Genomic DNA, 14,261 nt, shown 5'->3' with positions numbered 1-14,261 from the left:
GTTCTGAGAAAATGTTAAGTAAGGGTGAAGTAGCCTCCCAGCAGGGCCTTAAGAACTAGAAACAATCTGATCTGAAGATAAATATCTGGGGGCTGGTGTTGGGGGTTAGAAAAAAGCTAGGAAAAATACCCTTTCTGGAAACTTACTATTCTGTTTTTCAGCCTTTCAGATACTTTGGGACTGGCTACTGAAATAATCTCCAAGCCTGAGGCTTATTCTGGGCTTTCGGCTTCACCCAGGGTCACCATTTCTCTCTGTGTGTACGCCCGTGGAGTCCCCAACCTTCGTCTGGTGACAGAGTCTCACATGGTCCATTTAAAAATAATCAAGCCGTTCCCAAAACATCTGATGTTGCCCGTTGGTTGAGAGGGTAATGGTTTTCCTTTTAATTCTGATTCCATCAATAGAGTGACACTAATCCAGACTGATTTGAGTAAACAGGGCATATTCTCCATTGTCTCTGTGATCTGAGAAAGAATAAACTTGAGAAAGCTCACTGCCTGGATTGGAAATGGCCCCTTTGGGTGTTTTTGCGCAAGCTTGAAAGGAAAAAGAAAATGCCTGTACAGAGTTCTTTCCAAGGCAAGCTGACTTTGGGGGTGGTAATTCTCATAGTGGTATTACACTAAACTGCACCTATTAGTGGCTTTAGCACCAATAAGAAAGCAGAACCATTTCTTTTGTAGTGTTTCCAGAAGAGTTGACGAGAATGTTTCATAAATTTCCGCCCCTGGCAACACACTACAGCTTGACTCAAAATTCCCTCTTTCAGCTTTTATAGGATTTTTTTTCTTTTTTTTTTTTTTTACCATTTAAGAAACACAGACAAGATGCAGTTCAGATCGCACATTTTGCAGGAGATATCAATTTACACTCTACCCACATCCACTAACATTCCAAAAATGTTTTCTTCTTGCCAATATTCCCTCACCTAGAACCAACATGTGCTTTACCTTAACACCAGTTACTGAACTTTAAATTGACAGGTAAGTATTACCTGGCAAAGCCATCTCAGAATGGACATGACAGCCTGATTTTACTTTGTCTTTGAAAAAGCAAACCTGAGCAGATTGTATAAACTTAGTAATTATCAAGTAAGAAATACATTTAGAAATGAGAGCTTCCCAAGATGTGTGTTTTGTTTTTGTTTTTTCCAGAGTATGAAAAGGTATGCCTTTTGAATGGGATAGATATCCTGTAGTATCAGACCAACTAAGAAAATCAAATACAGGGAAGTAGAAAGAAAAGACTGTATAGACACTCCCTCTAACCACTTTGCTCTGCAAAGGAGGTTGTAAGCAATGTGGTCGTTGATGTCACTTTGCTGTGTCCCCTGATGTCTGCACAAAGATGAAATCAGCACAACCACATTTCGATATTGGGTATTTTCAAAATCCACTTTCTGTTAGTGGAGGATTAGGTTTGTAAGGAAGAGAACGGAATGAGATATAAGCTTGGACTTCTCCCCCCACTTATCACTGAGGCCAGTTCTCCCTCCTAGCCACTCCCCTTTACATTTAAATCAAGTCACTGAGTCATCTCCCACCCTGAGCCCACCCTCACCTACCCCTCCATTATTTCTGTAATTGCCTACATGAGATGGAAGTGATGAAGGAGGTTGTGGAAGGAAAGGATGTTAATATGGGTGAAGGTGAAGACACGTCTTCCCTCAATATTTCTGTTCAAATCTCAAACGCAAATACGTCACCTCAACCAAAATGAAATTTGAGATATTTATGGCAAAGAGCTTTTAATTTGAGATTCCAAAATCTTGACTTTTTTTTATTGCTGTTTTTGTTTAATTGGGGGGGGGGGGGGCAGGGTGTTTGTTTCTTAAATGAGACATTCACATTTGCTTCTGCTCTATTATTTCCTGGTTGGGATTCTCATGTAGGAAAAATATCATACTTGGTATATTCTCTCACATTTACCTCCGGGATTACTATTTGCATTTCGAGCAGTGACCAGAGAAATGGTTTTCTCATCCTGATTCTAAGATAACTATTTAATAAAGTTAATCCTAAATAATAGAAGCAATCAGTCTGGATTCTGTTCCAGCTTTGATTAATTTAGGCATGCAATTACTGGAGTGCCTGGGTGGCTCAGTCCATTAAGCATCTAGCTTCCGCTCAGGTCATGATCTCCTGGTTTGTGAGTTCAAGCTCCACATCGGGCTCTTGGCTGACAGTTCAGAGCCTGGAGACTGCTTAAGATTCTGTGTCTCCTTCTCTCTCTACCCCTCACCCACTTGTGCTCTGTCTCTCCACAATGAATAAATGTTAAAAAAAAGTAAAAAATAAAAATAACAATGTAATTACTGAGTCCCTATAAGGATAAGATAATTTATCTGTCTCTGTAGAGGTCTAAGGAATGGGATCAGGAAACTCTCAACTTCACCTAGCCCAAGAAATCACGTGGGCTATTTTTTCTCCTTCCCTGCAGGATGACACCTGTCACTCCTACAGCATGTAGACAAAGTTTTGAATCATGGATTCTGAGCCTTGTCCATGCCTTCAAAACATTCATAGTTTCTAGTTCTCAGAACATGGAAGTCCTTACCATATTTTGTTGCTATTTCTACAACAGCTTTCCATTTTGACATACATGCTAAATACAGATCTGTGTTTAAATCAACATTCTCTTTTCAAGTCAATATATCATGCTGGTATATCAGCATCTGGTCATCTGGTCCTATGCAGTTTTTCCTTGTATTTTTATTAATTTTACTCTACTCAGAATGACCTTCCTTCTGCAACTTGGCTGAATTCTGGTCCTCAAACTACATAAAATATTACCTTCAACCTGAGCAGTTGGAAACCATCTCATTGTCTTTGAAAGTCTTTAGTGTCTCCTACCACATTCTGTTTCATACTGAAGTCATTCATGATACCTTACGTTCACCTAGAATTGCGAATTCTCAGACACCAGAGGCTACAACTGTTCACTTCTGCTTTCCTTACACTGCCTAGCAATACGACTGTACTTAATTAGCCCCTAGTAAATGTTGGGTTGTAAGGAAATGCTTCTTTCATGGTGGAAATAATCTAAATGGTTTGTGGATAGGATATCAAAACTACTGTATCTGTTTACCAACACATTTATACTACTTTTCCATTTTGGGGTGGAGGTGGAGGAGATAATGAAATAAAGAGTGGGCCTTCATTTGTAGGGTGATCATATACTTTGTCTTCGAAGTGGAACACTTTTGAAAGAGAAAGTGGTGCTATTCATAATTACATTTGAATGGCATGCATAAATTAGGACAAACCAAAACCAATTGTTTCCAACTTATCCATGGCAGGGACCATAGCTATTAAAGAGAGTAATGCGCAGAGAATGTATAAGTTGTATAAGACTTTAGACATGACCCATTTCTACCCTTCCAAAGTTCCCAGAGAAGTAATGGATATTCTTGCAAGATGGCCAATGTGAATGCAGAGAAATGCATTTTTATACTTCTAGGCTGTCTTGAACAAGTGTTCCCCTAGTACAGCTCCAATTATACCACTCTTCTGTTCAAAATCCTTCCATGGTTCATCACTGCCACACTATTAAATGTGATTTGGCCTTCCATGAGACACTCTGTCTTATATTTCTAACTTTATTTCCTAATTTTTTCATGCTTTCACTTCCATTTGAGCTATTTGACATTGCTGGGCACACCAGCATTCACCCCAGCTCTGAGCCTCTGCTGATGCTTGTTTCTTCACCCTAAATCCTCCTTCCCTCTCATATTTCAAGGACTTAGAAATTTCTACCCAACCTTACAAGTGCAGCTGCAATTTACTTATATAGACTTTCTTGATCCTCCTGTTTCAAGGTACTCTCTTTCTCTTTGATCCTTTATATATCTTGCTCATACTTCTCATATGACAATGAGGATCTGCCCTGTATTATAACTCTATGTACTCATTTCCTCTTTGAACTGTAAACTTCTTGGTGTAGGAACTGTTTCTTCCCTTCCTACATACCATCTTCTATATAACGGATGCTTCAGGAAACATTTCTGTGAAAAGAGTAAGGTGGTCCTCTAACCAAAGTTTCCCTCCCCCCATACTAGCACTCACGAATATTGATGAAATTCAAATTCATCAAAAGGTATCAGTGAAAATGATAAGATGTTTACAGAGTTAGTACATTAATAATCTACGCTTTACTATTTTTTTGCGCCTCCAAATTGTGTTCTTAAGAGAAGATTGGGACTCAAATTCATAACCTAATGTTTGCATCAACTATTTAATTTTGACACTTCAATACATTTTCTTTCAGAAGCCAAATCCACTACTCTGTCGGATGTCCTGCATAAGCAACTCAGTCCACCACATTGGTGCTGAATAATAATGCTACATCAGACATCTGACTTTTTTCCTCATACATTCAAAAGAGAATTCTGAGTCCATCATTTGGAAAACTTTTCATCTTCAAAATAATAAGACTACAGAGGGGTCTTCTGGTATCTGTGTTTATCCTTTCTTATTTACTGACATAAACTGACTCAAAGAATAAATAGTGTATTCAATGGGGGGAGCTTAACTTCAAAATATTACTATGAAGGGAGGACTTGTACTTATACTCCTCTATCCCACAAGCTCAGATCTCACTCAAAGCTATCATATGCACCTCAAAGAAAGCTTGGGAACATTTGGGGCAACATATTTCTTAACTGACCCATAGCCTTCCTTAATGTAACATCTCCTAACTTCAGACAGATCCTCCCTTCATGGGAAGAAGACAGAATCCAAATTGATATTATTCATCATCTGAGGAAAATTTAGTAACTTTGCTTTCAGAAGATGTATGTGGCATGGTGAAAAAGCAACCAATATTTTTTTGGTTGCCATAGCTAAGCAGACATTCATTCATGTTTCTCAGTATACTCTCCACACCCCAGTTGAGGATCACTGCTCTCCTAAAAACAAACAAACAAACAAACAAAAAAAAAACAAAAAAACAAAAAAACAAAACAAAAAACAAAACAAAACAAACATGCTTTTTCCTTATCTAGGTAAAGGATAAGTGATATATTATCACCACTCATTTTTCCAATAGTAGCAAAAGAAGGTATGGTCTATCATCTGTGATCTAAGATCTCTTTCTTCCAGTCCCCTCTGCGCTTGAGGGCAACCAGTTGTAAAAGAAGCAATGCAATCTAAGACTACAGCATGGAAAGAGGAACACAGCCTGGCTGACAGCTGAATTAAATCTGCAGATTCTGCTTCCAACGTACTATGCTTTTACATATGGTGCTAAACATCAGAAAGCTTAAGATAATTCATTTATTAACTATTAAGAGAAAAAAATCACTCCCATGGGAAAAATGTCTCGTGGAGACTGTATTAGGGAGGAAAGACTTTTTCCCTTGACCATTCCTCTCCAGTAGATTTGCACATCAGTTCTTTCAGGAAACTTTTTTGGAGCATTTACTATGGATCACAAAAGCTCTTTTCAGAATTCTTTCTGTCTCTCTTGGTGTGAAAGAGAAAAAAGGTTCAAGTAAGTCAACAGGACTCACTTATCCACCTATACCTCTCTCTATGACAGAGAGAGAGAGAGAGAGAGAGAGAGAGAGAGAGAGAGAGAGAGAGATCATTAACCCCGATTTATAAAATGAGGTGTTTCTGTATAGGAGCCTTGAAGCCCCATTTACTTCTAGAATACTGGAACCCATTCACTAAAGTACCTTTCCATCTTCACACAGGAACCCAGACAGACATTTTTAATAAAAATGTCCTAAATGTCCTTCTAAGGAGGAGTTTGGAAGTCTCTTTCTGTTTCTCTTTCTCGCTCTCTCTTGCACACACACATGCATGCATGCACACAGACCAGTTTTGTTTTTTGTTTTTTGTTTTTTATTTTTTTATTTTATTTATTTATTTATTTTTTGTGTGTGTGTGGGGTTTTTTTGGCAAGAAGGTTGAACTGAAACTTAATCTGTGAAGTATTTCCCTTCTTTTGAGACTCTTTCTCCAAGACTGAGACCAGTCCCAGAGGCAGGGTCATTCCGCGCCTGACACACCAGAGTGGTGCTTCCTTGAAGCCTCTTTCCCTTGTAACCCAAGGGAAATTCTGCCTGTTACATCCTGCCCATGTTCTCCTCCCTTCCAGACCCTTTCACTAACTGTTCACTAACAGTTTCCCAAAATCTAGCTCTGCTTGGAGGGAAAAAAAAAATTGCAAAGATGTGGAAAAAGGGGTAGAGAAAGAACAGTGTTCTTACATTGTCTTTATCAACCCAAAGAAGCTACTAGGAAATTAATTTTAAAAACTATTTGAAGTCAGAGAATGGGTTATTGTTTCAAACTAATTTTCATTCTCATGGGCAGCCAGATGGCTTTTATTCTTAATCTACCCAATTTTTAACAATTTTTGTGGGATAATAGATCACTCTTTCTGTATCAAGGGTTACTAAGAAACGTTATCTTAAGATAAATTAAGAAGCGTTACAACTTTTATATTAAATTCCCGGATTCTCAGGGCCATGCGGTCCCAGGATATTTTGTATAGTCAGATATAGAATTGCATTTTTTACGGAGGACTAGATATTAAAACATAACACTATACAGCAAAGAAAGCTGTGCTTAAGTAATAGAATGAAAATCAAGCTATAAAAATTATGCATAATATACACATTATTGGAAGGATATAAAATTCACAATGGCAACACACAAAAAGAGGCAGGAAGTTAGAGAAATTCAGCCATATTTTTTCATAGATATCCTCTATACACATTAAAAGCATTCTAAGAGAAAACAGATCACTTGGGCACCTGACTATACACATTCACCTAAAGTTTTTAAAAACGCAAACCATGGAAAGGTATTTTCTTTCATGATAAGGGTGCTACACTCTCACATATGACATGACTCTTTTGCCTCCATAAAAGGTAATCATTCCTACAGGTTATCTTCTATGCACATTTACGCAGTTTTTTCCTTCATGAGAAATAATCATTACTTTCCACTTGGCATCTTCATACTTTTCTTACAGATATCTCTAAACCACCTTTTCTTTCTAACCCTTTCTACTTGGACCCAAAGTCAGATCCCAGCCTACTTATAAATATGTGTGTGAAATAGCTCCTTAACAAACATAAAGTCAGATATGATATGACCGGCAGACCACTTACTTAGTAATGAAAACTCGCCAAGGTGGGATCAATCTTTAAAGTCACCTCCATTTTTTTTTTTTTTTTTTTTTTTTTTGGTTAACTGTTTGGTAACATTTTAAGCTAACTTTCAATGTTAAAGCCAAACAAGAAACTCAAGTTTCTCCACTGAGGACGAGCAAGCCTGCTTGAATGTTTTAAAGGAAAATAGGCACTTCCTTTTCCTTCTGTAGATAACTCGATATTTCCCCTGCTATATTTACACAGTTCAGGTGTCTAGACGATAGCATGGTCAGTATGACAACGCAGGCCCTGCTTTGCTGCCCTTTGTGCGATTCTTCCTTTTGCCGTGCACACTGAGTCCTATGCACTTTGTTTTGATTTTTAAGAAGCTCAGTTTGAGTCCTCCAGTCCTCCAGTCTACTTTTCCAAGCATTCCCCTGCAAGCATTTTCATCTGAAACTGAACTCACGCTCACCACCCGTTCCCCCCTCCCCCAATCTGATTAGTGTCAACACAGCTGCCCTATTCTGAGGAATGTAAACTAATATTGTTGTTAGACCTCCCTCAACCATAGGAAACTTCCTCAAAGCTTTATAGTCTCTTCAGGAGTTTTTTTTTTCCCCCCTATATCCATTTGCCCAGTGATTTAAATCCCTGAGACAAATTTGAGGAGAGATCAGAGAGCCAAATCATCAATTCCAATCCTATATGCTATGATACACATTTGCCACGTACGCATGTATAAATATTTAATCATGCATTGCCCAAAAATAACTTTGTAATTACACAGTGAAAGTCTTAAGTCAATCACCAGACAATAGGAACATTAGTGAAGTCCCCTGAAGATTTTCGATGGGTCTCTGGATTGATAGGATTCAAAACAAAGATGGCTTAACAAAAAAAAAAAAAAAAAAAAAAAAAATCTCACCTGGATTATTTTGAAAAAGCTTCATTTGCTTTTAGGATGAAGTCTGGAGATAGAACTGAGAACTTAACTGAGTTAAGACACAGTCAACTAATTTATCTTACTGGTACGTGAGCACACAACAGAGGAGTCATTTCAATGTATCTAGCAGAATGTGAGCTTCTCTTCCAGTCTGTTCTTCCAAAAAGGGATTTTACAAACTCCTGAATATTGGGTTTCTTCAAATACATAACATTACCCAGAAATTTCTCTTTTGTCTTTTCTCCTATTATTTCATTTCCCACTTAAAGGAAAAAAAATCTTACAGTCACCACAGAAAACATTTACCAAGAAAAGGAGATTCCTATACACGATTTGCAAAACCATTACATTGGGTGACCAAGAACCACAAATATGTAAGCTTTTGTTTAAAAATAAAAAAATGAAAAAAGCATCTCTAAATGGAGTGCTAAAATCTAAAATCCTTACCTCACTAAATTGAGTCTGGGCATTGTTTTCCAGGTACAACATGTTAGCAGTAAGATTGATCAATGCCGCTGTCCTCTCTTCTGGCTCCAGGATTTTGCCAACCCCCCCACCCCCTCTGAGACCCTGACAATAGGAATCTACTAAGAAGATAACAGAACTCCAGTCCCTCTCTCTCTTTCTCTCTCTGTACATAATTTTAGGTTCCCTAATATATACCCAACTATAGGCATGAGGGGGCGGGACTCTTGTCTTTACCTGTCCAATCCATCAACTTCCACCTGGAGTCCTCACTCCAATGGAGTGAGGCCTCTCCCATCTCATTAAGTAGTTAGAATTCCTTATCACCAATCTTTAAAAGAAAAAGAAAGAAAGAAGAAAAAAAAAAAAAAAACAGGAGAGAGACAGGTAAAACTTTCCCTTGTCTCTTTCACAAGAAAGTGCACTCTCTCCTGAAAACAAAACAAAATCTCCCCAAACAAACCACAAACCTGTACCACCACCAGGACTTAGAGAAGGCATTTCAGAAGGTTATTTTACACTTTGCAACTGAAAAGTAAAACTTCAGGGAAAGCTTTTGGAAGGCCTTTTTTTTTTTTTTTTTTTTTTTTTTTTTTTTTTTTTTAAACTAGATGTGGAGTTTTAAGAATGACTACACAAAGTTAGAAATTAGGAAGAAATACTCAACTCCATGGTTATAGTTACTCAATGTAAAAATTAAAATCCATTGCCTGATAGCTAAAAACTTTTTAACTTATTCTCCACAGAGAAATAGTTTAATACAAAGTTATGCCAACATAAGCCATTGGATTTTTCAGAGTATAGTTAAAGAACAATTTAAAACGTTTGGTCCCGTTAACTTGTAAAGACAAACATCCATATTATGTACAGGAAATAGAAACCCTGGGAAAAGTGCCCATTTTTTTTTAAGCTCTTAAAAGGAAAAAAAAAAAAGCACTGCTTCTTTCCATCATTATTTCTTGGGACATGGAATCAACACAATAGCTTATCTATTTGAATATTTAGTTTCTCTATTGTATCTAGTTTTCATTAATGCTCAATGATAATATTTTTTCTATAAATGGATAATAAATTTTAAATAGAAAGAGTAAATCTTAAAGTTTGAGAAACCAGTTAGCTCTGCCATAAAATATATTTACATAAATACATAAAAACCGTATTGTAGAATCTGGCCTAACCTTGGTTACCATAATGTAGTGAGGATGAAATGCACCCTGATGATTATTGTTTGATTCACTAGAATATTCTTGTTACTGCTGAGTATTCTATGTAATTCAATTAGATTTATATCAAAACACCACTCCCCACCCCCCCACTTGGAAAGCCATGTCCCTCTGTATCCTGCCTGAATGGTACAACTGGCAAGACAGCTGGAAGTGGATATTTAGGTTTTTTCCAAAATTTAGGGGTGCCTGGGTGGCTCAGTCAGTTAAAAATTGATTTCAGCTCAGGTCATGATCTCATGGCTTGTGAGTTCGAGCCCTGCATCGTGCTCTGTGCTGACAGCTCAGAGCCTGCCTGGAATTCTCTCCTTCTGCCTCTCTCTCTCTGCCCCTCTCCCACTCATGGTTGTGCTCTCTTGCTCTCTCTCTCTCAAAAATAAATAAATAAACATTAAAAAAAAATTTAAAGATAAGATGACTAGAAGAAAATTAGAAGCCAGGCTACATCAGTTTATAAACTTTAGAAATAAGGTGTGCAAATATATTCATGAACTTAGATTTGCCTCCCTTTTTACTCCTATTTTGCACCCATTAAATACATGCACATAAAGGATGATGTGATTGTTGGCACACTTATTTTAAAGCCCCCAGTCACTAATATTTTTTTGAAAAATATATTTTTTTTAATTTTTTTTTTCAACGTTTATTTATTTTTGGGACAGAGAGAGACAGAGCATGAACGGGGGAGGGGCAGAGAGAGAGAGGGAGACACAGAATCGGAAACAGGCTCCAGGCTCTGAGACATCAGCCCAGAGCCTGACGCGGGGCTCGAACTCACGGACCGCGAGATCGTGACCTGGCTGAAGTCGGACGCTTAACCGACTGCGCCACCCAGGCGCCCCTTGAAAAATATTTTCAATAACATCATTTGATCTCAAGAGTCCAAGAACATGACAACACTCTGTGACACCACAAATTTATGTCAGACATAATGTTCATTTTTTTTCTCTGAAATATTGGGAAAAAGTGACTTCTTACTGCCTGTAATGAACGACATGAGCTCTGGGTACAAGGGAAAAAAAAGAGAGAAGAAATTACTTACAGAACACAATTATAATTATTTGCACCATGTATTTAAATTCTACACCCACTGACAGCTTCAGAGTCAACAGTGAAGAGCCGATTGTTGCTTCCTTAATCTGTGCTCTATTCCAGTGGTTCAAAAACTTGGGTGACCCTGAGAATCATCCAGAGTACTTCTTAAAAACAGATTTGTGGACCTGGTTCCAGAGCTACTGAATCAGACTCTGCAGGGATGTGACCTCTACAGCTGTATTTTGTGCAGCTCATGAGGCATTTCTGAATGAGTCAGGCTTGGCAATCAATGCTCTAAAGTAAATGCCATTAAGGATAACTGCTCAGAAAGTCAATATTGGATCTTTTTTTTTTTTTTTTTACAATAATAGGGTAGCATAACTATTTGAACCCTAAATCTAGGTCTCACAGACTCAAATGTTGATAATATTCTAGCAACATGTAAACAAATGTCATCTTTTACAAAATCAAAAGATTCCCAGAAGGATTGGATGGACTGAAATGCCAAATTCTTTCTATTGACCACCTCAGCCTTTAGCATAATCAAGTCTGAGGACGATGGTCTGTATCTAACATAGCTACTAAGATTCTGGACAAAATCTAAGCCATGTGTATCTTATCTCCCTATCTGCCACTGCTGTTTGGGTGCTCTGGGTAGCTGAGGGGAAAGAACACAGGACTGGGGGTTACAGGAGTAACTAGGAGATACAGGTTGTAATCCCAGCTCTGTCTTTAGTTAGCTCTGTGCCTTTGGGGCAGGTCACTTAACCACTCTGGATTCAGGTTCCTCATTTGTGAAATGAGGGGCAGAACGAAATGATTTCTAAAGACCATTACAAAGATAAGAGTGTCTGTCCATAATCCAAGGAAGGAAGTGATTTGGAGGGTTATTTGCATTCTTCTTTTTTTTTTACTTGTATATTTTATACAACAATCTGTGCATCTCCAAACTGTATACTTGAAGCAGTCAGGTTGTCCAGACTCTAAGATGCTTAAATGACCTAAATAAAAAGGTACAATGTATTGTGGGGGGAAATCTGTGCTTTTAGCTTTATGTAGCCTCCTGATAAAAAATTTACTAATAGTTACCAATTCATCTAAATTTGAACTTAGCACAAACATTTCCATAAAAGAGTTAACCAAAGTGCATCAGATGTTTGATTTCAGAATTGGAATATAAATATCAGACATTTCCTTAAACAGATTACAGAGAAGCAACAATGCCTTGCACTCCCCCACACAACAATGCTTATCCTTGCATCTCAAAGGTTTAGTAATGTGCATTAATTTTCCTAATGACTTAGTGATGTATGTATCATTATCCCCATTTTGCAGATAAATAAACAAACTCAAAGGCTTGAAGTGGGATTCCTGAGTCCTCAGGAGTCAGAACAACTGTATTTAGCTCTCATAACTTTCCATTCTCAGCGCTTTCACTCAGATTCTTCAAAGATTCATGACCTCAGAATGAGCGGTGAGTACATTGGTGGAAACGTCATTGTTGTGAATCCAGTGCATTGGGAAGAGAAGTCACCCAAGATGTGGGATCAGCATGTATGCTTTCCTGAAATACTACTGTTTACATATTGTTGACGGCTCTCCTTAACAGTTATTCATGTAGGAGCTCTTTGTATATTAAAGATAATAACCCTTTATCATAAACATTGGAAATACTTTGCTGTGTGCTGGTGTATGTCTGGTCTTGCAAACTTTATGTGGTTTTATGGGTTGCTTTCTGGGGTAGATGAATCCTAATTTTTCTATAGTCAGATTTACCAATTTTTTCCTTATGACTTACTATTTTTCAGAGTTTGAGAGGCCTTTCCCAGCCCAACATTATAAAATTCTGAAACCATATTATCATCTCATATTCTTAAGGCTTTTGATGTGTTTTTTTACATGCAAATTGTTCAATCCTTTGGAATTTATATTGGTATGAGAAACAAATGAAGATCCTCTCCCTCCCAGAATAGATAACATACCTTTTTCATTTTACCAATTTTTTTCCTTCTGATTTGACATGTAATCTTTATAATATACCAAATATCAATGGCTCCATTTTATACCTCTATGGAAGCAACTATATAAATCCTTGAGACACTTAAAACATTTGTTTGAATTTCTTAATCCATTCTGTGTGAAGCTGAGTAGGAAATAACATGGTACCTGTGACATTCTAAAAAGTAAAGAAAGAAAAAAACATGGAAGCAATTTTGTGTTCCTGGATTTACGTCTGCCCTCAATGGTTGGAGGTAGGTTAGGTGTAGAGGGTAGGGAAATGCTTAGGTTTCATGAAGCTACATATTGGAGACTGGTGTTGTAGTGGGTTCCCTTATGAAGCCCTCAGTTCTATTGAATAGAGAAAAAAGAGAAGTTAAAGAGGTTTGGGTAAATTTGGCCAGATTTAGGTAGACATTTATTAAAGTAAACACAGATTGATGACCTGTTTTCATAGCAGCAAGCTGAGACTCCAAGAAAGAATATTCTAAATATTCTAAATATTCTGATTTTAAACATATTGAGCTTTCTATGCTTTAATGACAAATCTAGAAAAATGAATATCTAGCAGTGTCCCTACTTTCCCCCTTCCCTTTAGAGCCCCACTCCCATCACTGTATCTTTCCTAACCAACAGCCCTTATGCCAGTGGAAAAAAACAAACTACAGTTGAATCTTGAACATGGGTTTGAACTACACAGGTCCACTTATTTGCAGATTTTTTACAGTATACTACAGTAAATGTACTTTCTCTTCCTTATGGTTTTCTTAATAACATTTTATTTTCTGTAGTTTACTTTATTATAAGAATATGGTATATAATACATACAACATACAGAATATGTGTTAATCGACTGTTCCGTCATCAGTAAGGCTTCCAGTCAACTGGAGGCTATTTGTAGTTAAGTTTTAAGGAAGCCAAAAGTTATATGCAGATTTCCAACTATTGGGGGACTGGCACATGTTACCCTCATGTTGCTCAATGGTTAATTGTACTTCTGCAGACACTCAGGGCCCTTCACAGTCTGGCTCCAAGCAATCCTCTTAGCCTCCCTTTCCATATATTCCACTCTGCTTGCCACATGCTGGCCCCAGCTGACCATTCTGCCCTCTTGCTCAGTCTGCCTCCTCAGTCTAGAATGCTTTCATTTCTTTACCTGATCAATTCATACATTTTCTTCTTCCTTAAATGCCACCTGCATGACGAAATTATCCAATTCCCTAAGTTAAATCTTCTCTTACTTTATAAGAATACATATTTAAAAAGTAATAAGATACTATCTGACTAGGCAAAATTTTGTATACTTTTCTATCTCCCCCAGCAGGTGTGAACTTTGAGGTTGGAGTACATTTTTTGTTCATCATATTACATGGAAGGTCTAAAAGCTTGACGAATATAAGTTCAATGGAACAGTTTAATTCTGTACGAAAGAATTAGAAGGTTAAATAGTAGATTCTTTTACTCAAAGTATTTATTAGGACCCAGA

The 14,261-nt window shown here is 37.5% G+C and overlaps 1 protein-coding gene across 10 annotated transcripts in view; it reads right to left on the bottom strand.

The window, feature by feature from the left end:
• The window catches only part of TP63 (tumor protein p63), a 231,914-nt gene that overhangs the window by 94,686 nt on the left and 122,967 nt on the right, over positions 1-14,261 (bottom strand). The window contains exons 1-2 of one of the 10 annotated variants that reach the window (XM_040481085.1): positions 8,502-8,670; positions 8,037-8,091 (exon numbers count right to left, since the gene is read on the bottom strand). The exons of 7 other annotated variants lie outside the window; for them this stretch is intronic. Coding sequence is in view for 1 of the 3 variants with exons in the window: in XM_040481082.1 (XP_040337016.1) it covers positions 8,502-8,543 (42 nt within the window). In the remaining 2 variants the exon portion in view is untranslated. Of the gene's footprint in view, positions 1-8,036; positions 8,092-8,501; positions 8,671-14,261 lie in introns of those variants that run through there. 2 more of the 10 variants (XM_040481086.1, XM_040481082.1) reach the window with 2 other exon arrangements.

The sequence above is a fragment of the Herpailurus yagouaroundi genome, unplaced genomic scaffold, assembly GCF_014898765.1.
Source record: "Herpailurus yagouaroundi ecotype Mexico unplaced genomic scaffold, PumYag 159, whole genome shotgun sequence".
NCBI classification, from domain to species: domain Eukaryota; kingdom Metazoa; phylum Chordata; class Mammalia; order Carnivora; family Felidae; genus Herpailurus; species Herpailurus yagouaroundi.
Note: the sequence above shows the minus strand (reverse complement) of the source record. Positions and strands in the feature narration are given on the sequence as shown.